The sequence below is a fragment of the Malurus melanocephalus genome, unplaced genomic scaffold (assembly GCF_030028575.1).
Source record: "Malurus melanocephalus ecotype Western Australia unplaced genomic scaffold, MMel_1.1 scaffold_231, whole genome shotgun sequence".
Classification (NCBI taxonomy): Eukaryota; Metazoa; Chordata; class Aves; order Passeriformes; family Maluridae; genus Malurus; species Malurus melanocephalus.
Window position 1 is genome coordinate 403,257 of NW_026623463.1, and position 23,286 is coordinate 426,542.

The following is a 23,286-nucleotide window of genomic DNA, read 5'->3' on the forward strand; positions in this document are numbered from 1 at the left end:
TTGAAGAGAGTACATGGCAAGATGACTAAATAAACCAACAGAGCAAGAAAACAAGTAATGTAACCACTCTGGAAGCATGAATATTAGCATGAGGGGTTTTGGTTGGTTGAGTTTGTTATTGCATCATTTAAATGTTGAGTTATATTAACTCAAATACATAGGCAAACAACATTGCTCCTTACTAGCTGTCATGTAAACACTGACAGTTACTTGGGATCCACCAAGGACAGAGATTTATTTAAACTAGACCAAAGACAGAAATTGTCACAGGCATTTCATTTACATTTCTATGGCATGTACTATAAAACAAGGTTTTAAACATCAAGGACTTTTTAAAGCTAAGACATCTCTTCTGGTTTCCATAAATTAATGACCACATTGATGATAAAGAAAACATTGTACTACGAACACACTAGAAAAGATAGAACACAACATGCAATCCCAGTGACTGCAGCAAAATCTCTTAAAGTACATACAAGTTTTCAACTGAAGTTGCATTGATAAAAACCTAAATATATAAACAGCTTCACAAACTATTCAGAAGTCAAAGTTACAGGAAATCAAAATCCTCAAGGAAGGTATATATCTTATATTTGAGTTTCATTGTTACAAGAGATGAAAAGTTCAACGAACTAATATCATCAACTCTGTGTCAAAACTATGGCAATTCACATTTCCCTGTCTTGCTAATATTTCTTAGAGAGCCATTCTGACAAAAAAAGAACACTAATAATAAGCAGTTGTAATACAAGATCTCAATGAATTTTTAGACAGCTAGGAGTAAATTCCAATAGGAAATTCTTCCCTGGTTACATCACTCTTTTCCTCCAGGGAAAAATGGGCTCAAAAAATTTCTAGAAAAAAGAGGCATTTGCCAAAGGCTTTGAAATTAATGCTGCCTAGATACAGCACAGAAATAACTAATCATATACAAGTATCTTAAGAATGCTTTTTCTAGATTGATCTAGGATTGCAAGAATTATCAAGTGTCAGTTAATAGGCTAAGGGAAAATATTTGTTCATGTCCCTTCATGTGTACTTCCATGCATTAGACCTCAGGTTTAATGGGATTTTATTAATTACTAAGTATGCTTTCTATTATATAGCTAATTATTTGAACTGATTAAATTAACCTTTAGAGGACAAAAACTATTACTACAAATAAAATAATTTAACAACTTGTTTTGATGCTGGAATGCAATCTAAGGCTTATTTGTGCGACATCTGAAAACCTTAAGAAACATGGGGGATCATCCAAAACAGAACAGAAAATCAGCAACCAGTATTACACAAATATCTGAATCAGAGCCCACAGCCCTTAGAACAGGGCATATATTCCATATGAATTCCAAACAATAGAAATATATTTGATTTTCAGACTAATATTCCAATAAATAATATATTTATTGATAAACACAATCACTGAATTTCTACATCTATTCCATCTGCTAACTCCTAAAGATTCTGGATTTTAGCACTTTATTTTTTTTAAGTAAGAGACATAGTAGCATGAATAACAAGCTTTTCTGTAGAGATCTACATAACATGCAAGCTTTTCTACTCCCTTTTGCATTTTTTCAGGGCATTGACACCAGAGGCCACCACTTCCAAAGCAATTTACATAACACAAATTATGCAAATTATGAGCTGTTCTGGCTTACTTTTTACCCTGAGCTTTGCATTCATCCTTACTCTACTTGCATGTTTTTGGTGGGGGGTGTTGTTTGAATTTTTTTTTTTGGTTAAAAGAACTTCAGTACCATCTTGGTATACAGTTTTTAAAACTATTTGAGACACGTCAATTAACTAAACCTAACTATCCAAACTTGGCAATATCAGMAAGTCATTCATCCCATTCATCATTTTCTTCCATTAGTCTCAAACCCCTAATTAAAAGAGCATGAATGTTTCCAAAGCACAAACAGCAGCGACAATGCTTTCCAAAGGCAAAACGAGTCAATACAATTCTTGGTTCTAAGTAATTAAAAAGAAGAGTATCAGAAGCACCTTAAAGTCCTCATCCAGCAGAAATAAAATTCCATCTATCCCCAAAGCCTATTAACCAATACTGCATACTTCAAACACTTACGCTGAAATCCAAACTGACTGCATAATAGAAGGTTTTGCAAAAGGCACTTATTAAAATTTCTGGCACTAAGCTATTAGACTAATTAGATTTATAAACTTATCCAACCTAGGAGCTATGGTTCTACAGAATTACATGGCTAGTTCAGAACAGTTTAGTCCCTCATACTGTTGAACTGTTCATCACAGGCATATCCTGCTGTATCCAGGAAGCAGCAGACACACAGACATTTCGTACATGCATATCTTAAGAAACATTTCCACAGTACCATAAACATAGAAGATAAAAAGAAAAGATTAACATATAAGTTTAGCACAATGCTCTAGTCAATGACAGTGTGGAAGATGTTTCTGAAATATTCTACCCCAGTCTAATCACATAGACTTAAATATACTCAGTACAGCAGTTTAAAATCAAACACTAAAACAATATGTGCTGTTAGAGCGTAATATCTGGAGGAAGAGGATATACTTATCCCCCTACCTGCCCCTTCTCTCACCCACCAGTGTTTATAAATACTCTGCACAAGAAAATATCTTTCTTAACAACATACTCCTTTAGGTCTTTAAACATACTCCTTTTAGCCCTTTCCAGCACTCCTTCAGTGCTGATCATCAGCATCCATTCTTTAGCCTGTATTTTGGCCACTTAACCACCTTCATGAGCACAGTCTTCTGCTGCAGTAAAGCTTCTACTCCTGATCTTCAGAGGCCAGGCATCACCCAGCTGTACACAAATTGCTGTCTCTTTCATGATACAGAACAAGTCAAAAAAATCACAGATCAACAAAGCCACAAGTTCCTCAGAATCCTTTCTCCTAAGATGCTTTACAGAGATATCAAAAAAAGCTATATTAGAGAGGTACATTTTCTTAAGAGTAAAGCCACACAAGTAGTTTACACATGTAGTTGCACCACCCTTCACAACCTTTTGCAGTTTTTCTTTCAAGAATATAAAATGCTCACATCTTTGCCTCTTCAAGTAAGCATGAGCTAGATGCAGCACATGGTAAGAACTAATGTAATAAGCATTTTAGTCATTACTTCTTTATGGATATTTTATTCCACTTTCAGTAACTCCACATCTATTTTCTGAAACATTGACSATATTCAAAACCTACTGAACAAGTAATCTATCACCTTAGTGTTCCCACAAACACAGCATATTACAGTATCATCCAAACAATAACGTCACCATCCAACATGACGAAGAAAAGTTTCTTGAATAGTGAAGCATAAATAGAACACTTGGTTAATCCTATTTTAGACACATGTTATTTAGCATATTCTAGTTTCATATTCAAGATGGTTCAGTAAAGCTGTGGAAAAATACTATAGGTGAACTTACTACATGGAATAGGATATAGACAGAAAAAAATTGATTAAGAATCCAAGACACTAATAATGACCAAAACCACATTTGTTAACGGGCCTGACACATTAGTTGTATGTCATGTGAAGACATGGAGTATATTACATTGAGTTTTGAATTTTGTATTTTTGGAATAATTCCCTCAATGCTACCTGATTATTTGAAGTAACATTTTCTATACAGTAAATACCAACTAGGGTTATTTATTGACTTTAATAATGGCAATTGTTATTTCTATATAATCCACAGTACACTCAACTTTAAAACCTAATCAAACATCCACTCTAAACGCCAAGAACAACCCCTGAAAAGTTTGCAGGCTCCTCCAGCCTCTGAAACAGGATTCTGGAAMAGGTGCTGTAGATCAAGCATAATACTAATATTTAGCTGGAGAGAAATGGCAGATCCAGTACCTTGTCTTAACCCAGGTGCTTGTCTTAACCCAGGTTTTGACCCAAGTCCTTCCCATAATGGTACCCTTTTGGAAATCATATTCAAGTCTTGTCTAAGCACAACACTCGTTTCCAAACACTGGACAAGATATAAACATTCTCCTCTGCTGCTGGATGGATTAAAGCAGAGATACAACACAAAGAAAGCTATTTTCAATACATTTCAAACAAGAAGTTATAAATAAAGTCAGAAAAAAAAAAAAAAACCACAAACCCCTAAGTAGATTACTTGTCTCCTTTAGGGTTTAGTGACCTCTGACGTGCTTGCTGATCTGCAAAGAATCAGATATGCCAGCAACTCTGAACTCCTGGAAAACGTGCTCCAGTATTTATTAGTGGCGAAAAGTCAAATTCCTCATTTTATGTTAATTACTTAAATATTTGAAAAAAAGGGCACTGTGATGAGGGCATTTTGAAGACTTACGCCAGATCTCAGAGCCCTGGTAACACATTTTAGAAATATAACTCCTAGTGGCCTCGTTCCAAACATGACTACATGAACATTAAACAACCTGAAATGTCTATTTCTCTCTTTTCTTTTACTGTGAAGACATTTCAGAGCAGTTTTGTAACAGTATTTACAATTACAACTGAAGGCACAGGAAGCATTTACCATCTTTTATTCAAAGTCCTTTCCAGGCAGCAGTAAAAYTGAGAACCTGGTAATATTAAATGCTTGCTATTTGCCTATTTATTCGTTAGCAGCAGCTATTAAGAGTTATCCACGGACACCCTAAGAGGGGTTTTTACAACAGAAGGCATCTTTCCTCCCCAGAGGCAGGATGTAACTACCATGTGTAACTGGGAGAAGCAGAGAAGGAGGCCACTACTCCCTCTGGTACCAGCAGTGCCCTGCAGAAGGACAAACATACCTCAATTCCATCACATAACCACTAAACATACTTGCGTGTTTGGAAAGAAGAACTGACCTAAAARGGTCTACAGTGTAACCAGACATACAACTATGAATTTGAAAAATACACAAGCAGGAAGAACAGAAAAATCCAACTGCTGAAATTACTTCTTTTTACTTGACTGGTTACAGCAACCACTTTACTCTGTACAGTTTGAGCAAATCTTTGCAGCTACCTACCCTACATGCCCTCCTATAATCAATTTAATAATTTTGTTCTGACAGTAAGAATTCTTGATATCCAGTGTGTTTTTACAGGATTTTAAGCTCACTCTGAAATATTTTAATAAAAAGGCATGTAATTTGAAAATTTTAGAAAATTTAAACTTAAACAGAAATGAAATTTAAAATTTAATTTAAATTTAAACAGAAGCTTTTGAACCTTTAACTTTAAGGCATTTTCTCCTTTTACAGGCCTCCTGAATGTTTGCCAATGAGGCTCTAATGCCAGTGCTATAGCATCCAAAATGCTATTTTGAGCCATTGCTATGCTGACCACTACATTTCTCAAGCACGAGACCAGCTTCCTGAAAAATAATTATGAATAAGTGGTTTTATTCTTAATGAAACCATAAGTATCTTGCTTCTACTTACACATCATCTTAATTTCTGACCTATGCTTTGACAGATTATAGCAGTTGTTACACTTATTCCTACTTTAAAGGTGCAACACCTCTAAACTTTTGTTACTCCATAAATTCAAGAACACACCACTGCATCCCAGATATCTTTTAGTAACCATGGAATCAACCACAATCACTTGCCATTATTCACATTTCTATAATCMACAGTCCAAAGGAGGGCCATGAGAATGGTGAGGGACCTTGAGAGGAAGCCACATGGGGAATGGCTGAGGTCACTTGRTCTGTTCAGCCTGGAGGAGACTGAGGGGAGGCCTCATTGCAGCTACAGCTTCCTCTGGAGGGGTGGGGCAGGCACTGATCTCTTCTCTGTGGTGACAGTGACAGGACCCGAGGGAATGGCCTGAGGTTGTGTCTGGGGAGGTTTAGGCTGGGTATTAGGAAAGGTTCCTCCCCCAGAGAGTGGTTGGGCCAATGGAAGAGGCTTCCCAGGGAAATGGTCACAGAACCAGCCTAACAGAGCTCAAAGAGCATTTGTGCAATGCTTTCAGACACGTGGTGTGACTCTTGGGGATGTCCTGTGCAGGGCCAGGAGTTGGACTCAATAGTCCTTGGGGGTCTCCTCCAACTCAGCAATTCTGTGACTCTGTGAATAGTCAAAGGTATGTATGGCCACTCTCCGTACCTCTGTTTTCCCATTTGACCCAATGTTTTCTCTCCTGCCCTCATACTTCAGTGCTGGTTTCAATAAAGCTTAAATTTAAAGAATTTTAGATTTTATTTTTAGTTGTGAGTAAGTATGAAGCACTATCCTGCTTTCAGTAGTTGCCAGCACAAAATACCCCAAAAGTCACTGAAAAGGTTCTGCTATAGCTTCYACCATCACCTATCTCAAAAGATGTACTTGCTTCCCCTAATTACTAGAAGCTGAAGCCAAAAGTATTCTCATTTTCCATGCACTATTTTRATTCTGTTCGTACATAAGCATACATACACATGTACACATCCTTTCCTCCAGGTCTCCATAGGATCCTGGGGCAATGAGCTCCACAGACAAAACTTTTCTTAATATCAGCCAAAGCAATTTTAGCCATGGCCTCTCGTTCCCAAATTATTTGAAGGCACATATAGTCTAGATCATAATCTAAGCTAGTCCTCATTTATAATTTAAAGTACAAAAAAGCGAATATGCTATCATAGCTTTAAGGCTCTTTATGAGTCATTGTCTCAATCAAAAGTCTCATGTAGGTTTATCATTCAGCTTTAGAGATTTATTTCTTGGTTTAGGTATTACTTGGTCATTTCATTTTGAATTCCTTCTAATCCCCATAGATTATCTTTTGTCATTTAAGAAAAATACACCACCACAACTGAATTTTGAGATGTTGTAGGACAGGCCCCAGTAACACAGCAGCTTTTTGTTTTCAAAGAACCAAGTTAAAGTACCTTCCTAATTTTGGGCTTTGTCTGTCCATATCAAAAATAAATTACCCTTCTGGCACATCTGGCAAGAGATTTTGAACTCTTAAACATATTAATCCACCACAGTAATAGTAAGAGAGACAAATCCTTASGAAGGCGAAAATGACCAGGGTAAGACACTCCATTGTACTTGCAGAATGTATGWGTGACGTAAGAGAAAAGGAAAGCCACTGACCCCGACACTGGCTCCACTTCCTACGGACACTAAATGTTTGGAGCAAGCAAACCTAGTCTATGAGGACAATACAAAGGGCTTCTGGTTTAGTAAGAATTACTCTCTGAGAAAACAAAGAAGGGAAAATAACACAAATGGAGATCTTCCCACAGCCTGACAAGGAATTAGCAGAATGCCAAGTTTAGTTAATCACTCATATCATTCTTCTCCTTACCCCACTTTTATTGCTTCTGTGCTTCAGACTCACCAACAGAAGTCTTGCTTTCCTGAACCCAAGTACTTACCATATATCTCAAGCAAAGAATGACAGAAACTGAACGAAACTGGACAAATGGAAAAAGCATAGGACACAAAGCTGAAGGACAACTGTAAAACATCATTCCAGTCTTAAAACGAGGATTCATTAGTTCCTGCAGCATAGCCTTGCTCGGCAAGTGTTACATTTTCCCAGCGTTATCAGGTAAGSAGAACAAAGCTCTGAAGCCTGTACTTCAGCATGTAAGCAGAGCAATATAATAAAGCTAAAACACAAACAGTTCAAACCAAGCAAAGAAAATACAATAGGAAATTCTAAAATGCAATTTGCACACACAYAAAACCTTCTAAACCTAGGAAATCTACAATTAACTCCAAACAATTGCTTAGAAATCTGGATGGTCCTGACCTCAACAGTTAAGTATCAATTAAAACAGTCACTTCCAAGGACATATGTCATCCCCATAACACTCAGTCATACCAGCCAGACTCCCAACAAAACCCACTCCAGCTGGCCGAATGCTTCACCACTAGCCACTACTTCCTATGGCAGCAGGCCTCTGGCCATGAACGATTAAGAGAATAAACKCTTCTACCCCCTCTCAAGAAATTATACCGAAGAGGACACACGTACATTTCTAGACACCCTTCTTATAAGCAATTTGATCATCCTTCAAGAAAATCAAGTCAACAGCAATGACACTGACATTTTCAGGGTTCACTGCCATGCTTCAAACACAACTTCTATTCTCTTTTTATTCTCAAAACAGCCAGAACTGACAAGTCTTAATTTTCACATTTCCTATCCATGCAATCTTAGTAAAATCCACCACATCAATACTTAGACAGAAAAACTGTTTGCTTCATGAGAAAAAAATTGGTAATTTCTTCAGACACAGTACTCCAAACCATTTCTTACCAGTTTGAGATTAAAAACAACGCTTGCTCACCACTTAAGAACAATCTCACAGAAACTAATCACATTCACTGACAAACACTATAATTAAACAGTATTCTGACATGGCTGGATTTTCTTTCATGACAAAAAAGCGTACTTTTCCCAGCAATTACTTCTGGTACATTTCTCTTGTGGTCACTTTAGGAGTATTAGACTACCAATGGTAGTTACTTCTTTTAACTCTTATTTCTGGAACAAAATGCAGATCTTTCCAGCAACCTCATTATTTCTGAAATGGCTTTGTTTCTAAATCTTGCCTCTTCATAAGAAGCACACAACATAAATCAGTGGTGAAAAACATGCGACAGATGAGAAAAAATTAAAAAGGGTTAACCATCACACTCAATTCCACACTGCAACGAACCATTTTAATAATTTCATTATAAATGTATACCTAGGATTAGAGTATGTAATTTAGGTTATAAAACGATACAGAATACATTTGTTTCATGTAATATGATTTTCCATATTACAGTCACATTTTTTTAAAAATGGTATCCAAGAAAGTTGATGCTTTTAGTAGAAAATGCATTAAGAACTCCCTAACATAGAAATTCACAGAAGTTCTACATATACATATTACATTTACTACAGACAACCAAAACTTACACTTGACCAAATCTGAGCGCAGACTTCACAATGCCAAGCTGCCTATGTCAAATGGTGCACAGCTACATGACAGTATCATTTGATGAATGAAATCTGTGTGACTCTAGTAATCACACAAAGGCATAACAAGATTTGTCTACAATCACAAAGGCTATAGACCTAATCCAGAGGTACCTGACAGCAACTTTGAGAATGTATTTTTAAAGATTATCTGTAAATTCACTAAACCATTGGATTTTTAAAGCCAAACTAGAAGGATGGAAGTCTAGGATTTAGGATAACTGCATGGATCTTAGATTGATCAGACTTAYATTCTAACATATTATGTACACTTCACCATTTAACGAAAAGATATTGCAGGGCTTGGGTGGGTTTTTGTTGTTTGTTGCTGTTGTTCTTCCAATATGAAAAYGAGTAGAACATTTTATATATTTATGACATTTACATGTTCCTGAAACATTAAGAATGGTTTAGTCTGTCACGTTCAGCAGTTGGAATAGGAGGAAACTTTCTTAAAAATAGAATTTAAGAAAAACAAACAAGTTCCCTTAAATGTCTCCCCAAATAAGAATTATTAAAAAGGAGGATTACATGGCTTGCTTAAACACCTAAATATCAGTAAATATTAAGATCAATCCTCTACTTGAAAATACATATGAACACTTCACACAATTTCAATGCCCTTTCAATTCTTTGGAGAGCTTTCTCAGAGAAAACATTTTTATCCACTAATCTCACAGGAATTTAAAAAACCTGTTCTAAATATTTTAACAACTTGGACAGTAAACATACATGTTAAAGGTCCCGGACTGGATTCTGATGGTCAGAAAATGTAAAAAGTGAAGATAACCACAGCTTGTGCTGCAACATGTTAGTATTTCTTTTTCTCTTTACACAGATCRCGGTATGCTAGAAGCTGAAAGTATCTTGATGCAAACCATTATCTTCCATTTACATGTTAAATTCCAGTGAAATAACAAGACCGTTCAGTGTCAGCACCACCTCCAACACTAAGCAGCATTACAGGTCTACGCACCGCAAGGGCAGTTGTTGAGACCTCCTGAAGAGGCTGCCTTACACTTCCATGATGAAATGGCAGCTCAAACTATTTTCAGTGCAGTGGTATTCCAGAGATGATGCACTTCATTATTAACAGTTAACAGAGAACACACAGATTACTACCCTGCTTTGCAGCTCTGTTTTTCCATAAAGCACTAAAAACATTTAGGATTTTGTCTGCTTTAAAGTGTCACGGTCTCAAAATCAGTTCAGAAGTTATATGGACATCAGACACCAAGTGCTTCAAGATAATGTTTTCTGCTCTTTGTTATAAAGCAGCCAACAAAGCAGAGCACCAATCCACAAGTCGGCCTTTTAGCTACTATACCATAATTAAGAGGCTGCAGTGCCAACAAATGCATATACTTGACTGACACATTGCATGTCTGACAGTATTTCAAAAATTAAAATCCCTTTTCCCACCAGAAAGAAAGAAGAAAACCAAAACCAGCATCACAAACATTTCACACCTTCTACCCTCCCTCCTCTCTCTCCAATCATATACAGGCTCAAAAACCTCCTTTTTTTCACAAGCAATTACAGAACTGGAAGGAATCTCGTACACTTGGAAAGAAAAGAAAATAACATGGAGGCACACGTACATCCTACACCAATCCCTGAGCATTTATGAGTAATTTGACATTTCACCCAATTTGCAATATTAGGCCTACTAAAGAAACACTTGGCAGTGCAATATGCTGATCCATTCTTAACATAATAACCTCATTCAACAGATTAAAGGGGTACTTTTATACCTTGAATTCACTTGAGTGCTACAGTAAATTATTTAACAAGTACTGAAAGTATATCTTCATTAACTCAAGGTTCCTTTTATTTTCACTTGGTCTTATTTTGTAAGACTGCAAGAAATGGCACTGTAAAAGCAGCAATTGCTCATTCTTTCCACCAGCAGATTTGTTTCAGGTTATTTTGTTTAGAAAAAAAACTTTGTATATTCTCATATGCATACATACAGAAAAGGCAGTRTTAAGAATTTTAGACCAAAGGATTTCAAAAACAAATTAATCAAGATGTTTAGTGGGCATTTCAAGTTAAGGCCAGGTCAAGATCCTTCACTGAACAACTTATAATACAAACAAACCATAACGCTGAACATAAACTAATCATTACTACAAAATCCTTCCTTGCCAGATTTCAGACATGGTTATAGTCTGAGAATCCTCTACTGAAAGTGACATGAAGGAAGAATGACAATTAACTGYGCACAGGTTGACACACATACAATAATTATGAAACATTCCAAGTTGTTCTCCTTCCCCTTACGTGCCTATGTACATGGTATTATAGCATAAATCCTCATGAAATCCTAAAGGGAAAGAAAAGCATTCCACTTCTGTCAGGCTCAATCTGGAAGTACAAATTAAAATGCTGTTTATAGTCCACAGACAGACTTCCTCAGAAAAATATGGAATCTTTCATATGGTACAAAAACATATTATGATATTTCAACACATATACATCCAGTAAAATTACAAAGCTTAAAATAAATCTTCCAGGAAATCTACAGAAGCCTTTTTTTCCTTTGTTTATCCCAGCCCAGTGGCAATATATGCCAAACAAGTCACTCATTATTCAGATTCTGCCTGAGAAATTTTTGCTTGCTCYTCTTTAAAAAGAAAAGTATTTCAAAATTGCAGTCACAACAGACATCAAAGCAACCATACATGAGTTACTGGGTTAATTTTTAATTACAGTCTTCCTCAATAGCTATAAAAGCACTAAATACATAGAAACAAATTTAGTATGGCTATATTCTGACCATTTCTTATATATAAGCTGACTGCCAGTCATCATCTCTGTATCATCTATATACAACTGTGATGGAATTGGGTGAAATGAAGGTCAGAGGAAGCTTAAGAGGCATTTAAGTTTTCTCTCATCTTGACAGGCATTTGATCCCTCTTACACTGCACAGAGTTCAAGTTATAGAGAAACATTAAGAGCTATTTCTATAACTTACATTTGCTTACAAGGATTKAAAGGAACACACCCTTTATAAATCAAACATAAGCAACCCTTCATGGATACTATATTCTGAAACTTAACACTTTACACAATTAAAAGGACTACTGACTAGATATGTAACCACTAAAAAAGATTAACACTCAGTTACCAATAACTAGGACGTACAAGACAATGAATTACAAATAAAAGATTAGCAACATCTGCAAAAAGATGGTGTAACTTACATTTGTTCTACACCTTGTCATCTTACAGGGCAAACAAACCCAGTGTAAYACGGAGGATGAAGAAATAACCATACCGTAATAGCACTGTATGCTGAAATTATGTTACCTGTGTAACTCATCATTRAAAGCTACACTGCAATACAATAGTAAAAAAGAACCCTATTATTAAACGCATTAAGACACTAAGACTATTGTTGAATGTGTATCCACATTTTCAGCAGCTTTCAGTACCGTCCCTAATACTTAGCACAGTACTTGGACACTGCTGCTTAAACAGCTGCTGGAGAAGTTCAAAACTCAGTAATACACCAAGAAATCAGAGCCCTGAAAACTCCCTACTATGCATGCTAATTAAAACAGCCAAACACACAAACAAAAAACCAAAACAAAACCAACCCAAAAACCTATCCAAAAAAAAAAAAAAAAAACAACACACAAACAAAAAACCAAAACAAAACCAACCCAAAAACCTATCCAAAAAAAAAAAGACAAGACATACAAACATGAAGGCTGGAAAAATACTTAAATCACACAGAAGCTGAAATAACATGCCTGGCAAAGTCATTTAACACACTTAAGCAGAAGGTTATAAAACACTCCACAACCAACTTCCAGTTGCTATCAAATTTATCTTACTAGAAGGAATGCCTACATTTTTTTAACAGACTGTTGTCCCATTTATCTAGTAGTAAGTCCATCTCTAAGTCTAAACTTAGAGAAGATCCTCTGTGTCTGTTTAGCAATTTAAAAGATGGTACTTCTCCATTGCACTTGAAAGAATGGATTATTCAAAAGTATATAAACAGATGATCAAGATACCCCTAAAGTTTAACTAAACAAATACCAAGTCATTTTCTGAGAATTTCTTTGCGGGGGGGAAAAAAGCATCAATGGTACCTGCATTTGTTGCTCTTCAAGGATTACTGTAAGCTCCAAAACTGTGCTAAATTTCTCAGCCATAATGATAAACAAAACCTCCCACTACTTTAGAAGAATGGAGTAGGAAGTAATGTACTTTCAAAATTCTATATCCATTTCAGAGTGTACAATACCTACAACCTCCAGCACGCAAGGCTAATTATAAAGAGTCGTTTGTTTCGGCAGTCATTCTCTGTGGCAAAAAATAAGTTACTTTTACTGTTCGGGACCACCACTAACCCTGCACTGCAAGAAGAAACAGGAACTGGGACAAGAACTTCAAGCCTCAATGTCTACAATTGTTAAATTTACATCCTGACTGTCAAAGGTCATCAGCAYGGCAAGCCTCACCAGCACCTCAAAACAGCATAATAAACCATTAAACACAAAGCACAAACACCTACCAAAACCCACATAATACAGAGTRGAGAAGAGTAGACAAAAGTCAGGAGTTATTTCTGGTACACAATAATGCAAAAATAATTTAAAAGAAGCATAATCACAAAGCAATTGCCTGCGCAAAGAAAATGGTGAAAAAGTTCACTGTGACTTTTCCATTTTACTAAAACATACTAAAGATCTTACTTTGCAAGTACAAAAAAATTCATAGAATTGAACATGYTCCCATTATTAAAGCATAATGATGTATTTGAACATCGTGAGTATAACTCATCATTTCTGCACAGCACCAAAATCAGAAGTCCTCATTTAGTAGCTACTAGCATGTCACCTAGTCTATAAGGTACCCAACAGTGACAGAACACCTAAACCCTCACAGGCTCTACCATTTGCGTGTATGGCATCATTACAATCCGTGCCTGCCAAACGGAGGTTTATAACCTCTAAACCTCTCTCTTGGGAAAGTCAATTCAGCTTCAGCGGAAGATGGAGATTTTTGCACTTAATTGCAACCACAAACCAAACCCTGCTTCCAGAACTGACAATGCACAATAGGTGTTTGGAGGCTTGAACAAAATGAGCTGATAAGAATTTCTACATCACTGACTGTAGCACAATCACTATCTTTGTTAGCAAATTCCAAAGGCAGACAAAGAGTTAAAGTGTTCCCAGACATTAAAGACAGAAAGGATGATCAGGTGCACCAATTTGATACTATAATTATGCCACACATCTATCATAGAATTCCTAATTCTGAATGCTTTAGAACAGGCTAAAATAAATAAAGTGGTATCTCGAGTCACTCAAGAACTCTTCCCATCTTAGCTTTAGGCTATAGTTTCCTATACAACCATGCTGCGAAGAAACTAGTTTATTTACAGTGATCATTACCATGAAATAATTTACTGAATCATCTTACCCTTAGTCCCTCTTAGTATTCTRTTTTAAAGCATGCTTTTGCTTAATAGGACTGCTTTTAGCAGCCTATGAAGGGTATAGGCCCACTTTAAGAAGTTTTCAGTCATTTGATAAAGTATAATACRTATTACACACACATTTTAGTCTCATAAATTAATCAGAAGAATAAAAAAAACCCAGCACATTAAATCAATGAGAACAAAGACACACTATTCTTTTCTAGTCAATTTTATGTTTCACCTACATCACACTGCAAACCCAGACCGCAAATTATTCCCAGAAAGGTCATACCAAGAATACACTTGCTATAATTACACTGATATTCAGGCATGCATAGTTTTTTGTTTAAAAGACCATACTAGCAATACTACTGTTAACAATTTGATGCACTTCCTAAGCTGTCTTTTCAGAAACAGGTCTGAAAAGGCTTATTTACTTTATTATCATCTGTAAGATGAACAGGTTTTACGGGGTCTTTTCATTGTAAGGTGTGCTGACCACATACCTATACCTTTTTACTTACGCCTAAGCAAAATATATTAACATACTGGGGGTTGCTGGGTTGGACTGGGATTGTTTGTTTGTTTGAGGTTATTTGGAAGGGGTGGTGGTGTTTGTTTTTTATTTATTTTCCCTGCCCACTCTGCTAACTTTGCTAGTTTACCAGTCATTACTCTGTTGCCCACTATCTAGATCATGGTAACTTGTAAAGGCTGAAACACTTCACTACGAATCCATCTGTCAGTGTCTTTAATTCTAATTTCCAGATTAGCCTGAAAAGAATGCAAATCCTGACACAGTAACAATGATTTGTTTTCAACATTTTAAAAYCTTGTTTGCTTGTTTTCACATATGCATACATAGATGGTCTCATACTAACTCACGGCYCCAAAGAGCAACCAAAACTGCAATCTAAAGAATGTTTATTGGACATCAGTCAGTTGAAGRGATGAATTTCTCAGGATCTTCCTTCAAGTGCTAAATTACTGCTTTGACAACCCTCTGGTACCTGTTGGTTCATCCTGTCTTGAAATACAATGCAATACCCAGTACTGTAGCAATCCTCAGTTCAAAGCATATCATGGCATACAGAAAATGCATCTATAAAAAATATCAGGAAAGGTCCATCAAAAGAGGTATTGCCACCTACACATTGGTTAGCAGACATACAGGGTGCACACCCTAAATTCCTCATTGTTCTTTACTCAGAACAGAACTAACAAAGCCAATTCCACCAACAACAGGTTTTTTATTCCATCACATGAAGYGAGAAACTGGACTTGTCAGCAGCACACAATAGCAAGCAAATTTTCTTCACCAAAGTTCTCTCTGTTTATTCACTTGACTTACCATTATTGAGGTTAACAATTTTTCCAAGCTCCACAGAAAGCTCAACTGAAGATATAAACAGACTTTTTCAATAGATCATTTCCTAGAACTCAAATCACCTGATTTTCAAAATGGTGGCAAGTCTATGCACCAAGTTAAAAATCTGCAAAACAGAAAATAGTAACAGTGCCCCTAGGAAGCAACTAAAAATAATATCACTATAAATCTATGCTAATCCACCAGATATCCTTCATTGTAAAGTATCTTTTCCCTTTTTCACCAAATACAGAGAAGCAAAACTTCCAGCAAACAAAAAAGCCCATATAAACTCTGAACCCACTTACAAAATCAAAATTAGTACGTAAAAGTTACTGCACCAGAAATATAATTGAAGCTTCCAGTTCTACTTTGCTTAGTTCATTCACTACTGCTTACTAAAATCTTTAAAAAGTATTGAACTATATATCTAAAAATCTGGTTTGTATCTTTCCACTATACAGCTGTATACATGAACATAATTCAGCTTCCTGACTGTACTTGACTTTACAATCTAGTACCAGTTACTACTGYTACTGCTAGAGATTTCTCAAAGGCTGCTCAAAGTCTTTTGATTCTCATGTTCAGTTTGATATTCCAGCCTCTCTACAARCTTAGTAACAAGCCAAAACACATGTCCTACACAGAAAACATTTCTAAACTTGCAATATCTTGCAATAAAAATTTCTCTTAAAAAATCATGAGATTGTAACGTAATAAAAAATACTTTAAATCTCTATGTCTGTTGTGCTTACCATGAACTTCTCCTTTCTCTTTTCCTTCACTGTTGGATGAAATACACAAACAGGTGAACACAACTAGCACCAGCCTAAAGAATGCAAACAATTCTACAGGAAATGTTGCCAAAGACAGGGAGGTAGTTATCAATTCTCTTATATTTGATTCACAAAATTTGCTTTTGAGCAATGGCAAACAACATTTCAGCTTAAATTATTTTAAAATTCACTTACAGCAGCCTTTATAAATGSTGTAAAACACAATGACTTTTAAAGTTTTCATTTTACACGTAACTTAAAAATAATGTAAATCCATCCAAAAATCTTACTGCAAGTTTGCACAGCAAAGCATTGTCTATAAAGATGTAAAACTGATTTTTCAACACTAAGTATAAATACACAAAAAGATTCACTGTGGTATAAACATGCATTCTTCCACGCTTAAATATCAAACACATGAAAATAAAAGCCATCTTCTACAGTTCTGAAGGTGAAAAACTAAACTCAAAAGACCATGTCTAAAATCAGCAAGATTTAATAACTATAGTRAATAAATCAAGGTAACTACTCCAAATCCAAGAAACTACGTAAGAATTATACTCTAAAATAAATCCATTACCATGCTTYATGCTAAGGAGAAGAAAAAAGTATTTAATAAAGAAAAAGCTGGCCAGCATTTTTGTAGACCAAAAAATGAAAGAGATTATATATTTACCAACATATAAACATCTAAACATCTATGGCATATTCAATAGGCTAAAGACTAGTCAAAGGAACTATGGGTGTTTAGTGATTTTGCTGGGGGTTTGGTTTTTTTTGTTCAGTGGTTTGATTTTACCTTTTTTTTTAATAAATACAGAATGTACAGAGTATTGTTTCTAGCCTCTCTTTATTTATTAAGGTTTGAAAACTATTTTTCCATGCGGCATTCTGCCAAGCGGTTCGTTTTTAATATCTAATCTTCACTATGACTAGAAATAAGTCATTCATACAGGGGAAATAAAGGTTACGGTTCTCAAAGCAGATRCATTCCACACTGTCTATATTTAAAAGGCTGTACCCTGATAACAGGCATAAAAAGAGCTGCAAATGGTGTTCTAAAAACTGAACAGACTAAAGACTTAAAGATATTGGCACGGCCTTAAACACAAATATATACAGGTTTAAGGAAAGCTGGGAGTTAATCTATACAAGGTATTACGTGGGTCAGATGTTTTTTCAAAGGCACGCTAAATGGAATTTTACAGCTTCTTCACTGGCCCAATTATGTCATCACTCACTTCTTTTCTTCTACCTTTTCCTTTGCCAGGGTTAGATTCACTTGGGATGTATTGATAGAAATCTTCAGTGATACATGCGTGCGTAGATCAGACAGAGAGAAATGAAGACTTCCAACACACATACTTACAATACACCTACTTCTTAAATATGTCCTTTTACAACACACTACCCTTTACACTTCCTGTAAGAGGGAATAATCTCACAAACCAGCAAAAAAACTCTAACTAGAGAGATCCCAGGCCCAGGGAAGTGGGGCGCCAAGCAGAATAATAACTTATCTTTGCACTCCCTTTAGTGAGTAAGGAACTCTAAGCTCCAGCCCAAAATTCCAGTCAAGATGACAATGTAATGTAAGTACCTTGCCCTGAGATCCCCTGGAAGCGGAAACAGAAGCAATCTCACTAGGTTTTTAATGTCACATACAGATATACAGGGAGACGTGCTGCTGTAAACTGTCTGACAGTATACAAAAGTGACCCGGCCACTACTGCCATGCAAAAAACCCACAATTATTTTTGGTCTCCATTTAACAGAGTCATATCCTGCTTTGTGTAAAGAATCTAAATGATTTTCCAACTGCAGCTAAACAAAAGTGTAGTCTACCTGGAGATGACAGATTGAACAAAGACGCAACATGCATGGGAGAAGAAAGGATATGATCTTTGGCGAGCCAAACAAGAGAGGAAGAAGGTATTTCTGGCTATTGTTACCCTGTGGGATTTAAACATTCTGAAAAAACTACCAATCATGACAAACTGCTAACATATGCTCTTAAAATCAGGGTACAGACACATTCTAGATGTCATTTTCTAAAACACTGAATATCAATAAGGTTATGATTCTCCTGCTCATCTAGGATCCCCAGAAAGCTTAGAGAGATTTTTTGGCTGATAAAAGAAAACCCAAAAAAATCAACAATCATATAACAATAAAAACATGTCATATCACCAAACAGAAACGGAGCCCATGAAGAGAAGGATTAGTGTCTTGGTTTACAAAATTCAAATGAAAGAAAACAAAAAACATCTCTGAAAAACTGCTAGCAGCATAATGGTGACACTGTTTGCTTTAACACCTCAATCTGTCTTCTTCCACCTTCACGTACTTATTGACAAAAAAAACAATCAGAATGCAACAGTGTTGGAACTTGTCTTCTAGCACTTGTGGAAGACAAGCTGCTACTCATTACAGTTCTCTGGCATCTTAGAAAGATATGATGAAAGCCACTAAGGCAGTCAACACCTTATGATCAACATAATCAGAAACTGCTGATAGAGTTAGGATTTTCAATACTAAGAAAAGAATCCAGCCTCTCCCAGCAAACCATTTTATTCTTTTTCTTTTTTTTTAATAAAACCTGGCCACTGCATTATTCCTGATTTAAATTATTGCACCAAGAAGGTAYTTAAAAAGGGATTCACCTCCCATTGCTATAGCATCTTTCCCATCTTTTGTTTAGCGCCTGATCTCCTCACCCAAATCTCAGTTTTTCTAGTGTTTTTTTCTGTCCTGCCCCACATTCCCAAGGTGGGTTATTAATGTTAAAAGTTACTTCTCCCATTAACGTAGCTTCTTAGACAAGAAGTTCTTTGGAAGAAGCACCAGTGTTCCTAGCCAGCTGCAAACCCATATCACAAGAGGTCCTCAATACATTAAGGACTTTCCACATATAATTAATATCAAACCATCACACTTTAAAATTAATGTTTTCATCACTTCAGCCTACACATACAATGGCCTTTCACAACTGATACAACTTCTCTACTCACACTGTCAAATGAGAATATTCACACACGTACTATTAAGGCGGTGGTCATTTACTTGAAAGGTGAAGGCAAGAGAACACATGTAGTTTGAAATGGTGAAAATGAGAAAAAAATACAGTTTTCTTACTCTAAYTGCACAGAATTGGTGCAGATTCAAAGGCCCACCATCCTTCCATAGACCTGAGCGGTTCTCACCATGCATTAATGCTTTGAAGCAAAACCATCAAGACCAAAAGTACCCCACGTTCAATTCAAAGAGCCACAACAATGTTGCTGAACATCCCTCATCCCACCATACTCATTTACCTAAAGCATCTCTTGGCTGTCAAAGAGGTTTTAAATACACCACAGAATCACAACCTTGATAAAATCAATAATTAAAAGAGAGAAGCTGAGATAGGATGAAGCCTAGGCTTGTGAAAAAAAGTCTACCTAAKAAAAAGAATTATTTCAGTGTAACAAATAATCTAAACTGCAATCAACACTAGCATACCCATACTCCACAGTATTCTTCTGTCTTCCTCTACATAATGGGAATATACACACTGAACAGACTGTTAAAACACAATTTACCCACACAGCAGTTTCAAAGCATAATCAATACAACCCACTCCCTCAAGAGAGAAACAAGTTCTTTAATACAATATCTGGATGTGCTGAGACCTGAGAAATAGTATTTTAATTAGACAGAAACATCACATTGCTTCCTTTCATAGAATGGCTGTAACAAGACCTGCAAGTTAGTACATATCAAACTATCAGACAGTCCATCTTTCAATAAAGTTAYAGGCAGTCTTACCTCTCATCCTCACCATCTACAAGAGGTGTTGTCAACGGCAGCACCTTCAGCGGAAAGAGGGATGCAGAGGATGGCATGCTGCTGCTACCACCATCTGAAGCGGCCGATGCTCCACCACCACTCTCGACGCTGGCAGCTTGAGGTAAACCCACCAAGGAAGGTTCTGTAGGGCGTCTGCCGTCTTCAATTTGGCTTACAATGGACTGAGCTAGTGATTGTGCGGGGAACTGGGTAGAGCTTAGTGGCATCTGTTGTGGCACACTCTGTGCCACCGGCATACCTATACTTGTTGATATCAAGGGAGGCTGACTAACACTTTGAGCCAAATTGCCATTCTGTACAGCTGATGCCTGTGCTATACTCTGTGGCTGTCCCAAACCTACAGAAGCAGAAGGTATGCCAGGAGGCACAGCTGAACCAGCTTGACTTGGTGCAGGAACAGTACTAGCAGAYGGTATAGGGCTTACCGCAGGCAGCTGCTGACCAGTCATCCCTTGGACTACAGATTCCACTCCTTGTGCCTGTGGCTGCACAGGTAACAAGGTGTTTTGCTGAGCTATGACCATTTGTTGAGGAAGGCCTGTAGCACTAGCCTGTAATCCCTGCTGCATTATTCCTGTCTGCACAGGCTGCACTACTTGGGAAGATGGAGGAGCAGCCGTTGATGGCATAACTGGAGGTGGAATTTGGTTTGCTGCAGATGGTGGTTGCACCACAGCAGTTACGCTTCCTTGCTGCCCAACATTTAACATTTGACCACTGGCAGCTACACCTGGTATTGCTGCTGGAGCATGTGCAACAGGCTGAGCTGGGGCAGTAGCTGGATGGGCCTGCACTGAAGGCTGAATGCCCTGTGCCTGGGCAACTGGTTGCCCAGCTGCAACTCCTGTAGAACTTGGCTGCATGGCAGGGGCTGGAGTCTGAAGGATCTGCTGATGTTGAACGTAGTCTGGCATAGCCCCCGTGATAGAGTTTTGGTTCACCGGCTTAACGTGACCTGCGGCCATCTGCGTAGGAACTGGCTGCTGCTGTTGCTGCTGCTGCTGTTGTCCRTACTGCAACTGCTGCTGCTGCACCACTGGCAAAGTCTGCACAGGCTGCGCCGGCTGCGAATATGGCAGCTGCTGTTGAGCCATACTCTGAAGGGCAGGTTGCTGGTGACCCAGAGATGGGGATACACCTAGTATGTTAACTGGGGTTGGCTGAACCCCAGTAACAGTGGTTAGACTGGCCTGTGCAGGAGGTTGGACCCCTGGCTTCTGCTGTGGATAGTTTAGTTCTTGAGAATGCAGCTGGACTTGTGCAAGCTGTGATTGAGAAACACTCTGTGGTATACTAGATGCTGGAATYGCTGGAGGAGCAGAACCGCTAAAATCCATCTGCTGTGGACCCACACCTTGAAATGCTTGCTGCTGTACCACAGTAGGTGCTCCCATTTCTCCACTTCCCACACTTTCTGTATAGTGACTCAGTGTGCTTACATTGCTGCTAACAGAACTCCCACTGGTGCTCTCCCTTTCAGAAGTCACTTCAAGAGGGTTTTGTTTTATCGTCTCTACTGCTTTGTTTACTGCTACTCCCTCCGAAACTGCAACAGTGTTTTCTTTATCATAGAATTCAGTGCATGTCCATCTACCTTTTTTGAAAGGTTCAGAACTAGAATCTAACTTTACAACCCTAAACCTTGATGTGCCAGATGCAGGCTGCTGCTGGCTTGATCCCACTGCCATTCCTGCAGTTGGATTAGTAACATTGTTAATGACACTAGAGGAAGCACTCGTACCATTGCCAACACCACTCAAGATATTCACATTAGCATTGCTGCTAGTTCCAGACAAAGCATTTACATTACCAGTACTCGTGATGTTGCTTAAATTTATAGTACCAAGCACATTGCTTGCCACACTAGAACTACCACCACCACCAATATTATTTAAGGTACTAGTTCCAGTAGCAGGACCTATACCTAAATTGCCAGGAGTACTCGTAGTGCGGATATTAGACATGGCAGATGCCAGGGAACCAGTGGATGATGCAGCAGAAACTGGTGCAGTTGATATAACATTGTCAGAGCTTCCAGTTGTTGACAGTTTTCTAAATGATGGACTGGGCGGTGGTCCTCCAGAAACTGGGGCAGTRCCCACCCCAGGATGTGATGGATGATGGTGTCCATGATGGTGGTGGTGAAGATGGTGGTGATGATGAACATGGTGGGGATGAACACTTCCATTGATCACAACACTCGGCTGTGGGTGATGAGGCAGAGGAGCATGCTGCTGAGGAAGATGAGGCTGGTTTGGAGAAACGGCCCCAGGAGTCTCTGCCTCTTGGAAGTTATTCAGAGTCTCTTCAGAAGAGCTCCTCTCAGGTTCTCCCAAGTCAGTGGCTCTGGATAAAGACACATCCAAGATTTCTGAAGATGACAGGTCTTCAGTGTGAGACTCATCCAGGTCATCGTAGCTTTCTGTATCCTCAGCTATGCTGTTATTAGAGCTCATACTAGCTGATATCTGAGCAGGGGTCACACTGGTAATTTGAAAACCACTTTTCTTTTTCATTTGAGCTCCAGTCTGCGCAAGGGGCTGTGGCTGGAGCTGAGACTGCGAGAGGAGGTTCAGGCTTTGTGGATGAGGGGGTGTCGGCTGTGGACCCGCTGTTGAAGCTGCTGCAGGAGATGGAGGCGGCGGCTGGACCAGCAAAGGCGGCTGATAATCCTCGTTGGAGAGGGCAGCGCTCCCAACGCCGGTACCTGGTGCAGTGGGAGCAGTAACGCAGCTGCTGCCGCTGCTACTGCTGCTGCCCCTTCTAGGAAACATCGCCGGGTGCGCCATCTTCCTAACACTAATGTCTGCGGCTGAGTCAGGCTGGTGCATTGTATCGGGTGTATTTTAAGAGTGCAATCCCCCGGTATGGAAAGAGACAGACAGAGACACACACAGACACACACACACA

General features: G+C 38.0%; 1 protein-coding gene across 5 annotated transcripts in view; it reads right to left on the bottom strand.

Annotated features, from left to right (window-relative positions):
* The window catches only part of TSC22D1 (TSC22 domain family member 1), a 91,964-nt gene that overhangs the window by 67,596 nt on the left and 1,082 nt on the right, over positions 1 to 23,286 (bottom strand). The window contains exon 1 of one of the 5 annotated variants that reach the window (XR_008965894.1): positions 20,335 to 23,197. Coding sequence is in view for 3 of the 5 variants with exons in the window: in XM_057374729.1 (XP_057230712.1) it covers positions 20,335 to 23,207 (2,873 nt within the window). In the remaining 2 variants the exon portion in view is untranslated. Of the gene's footprint in view, positions 1 to 20,334; positions 23,208 to 23,286 lie in introns of those variants that run through there. The other 4 variants (XM_057374730.1, XM_057374729.1, XM_057374735.1 and 1 more) reach the window with 4 other exon arrangements.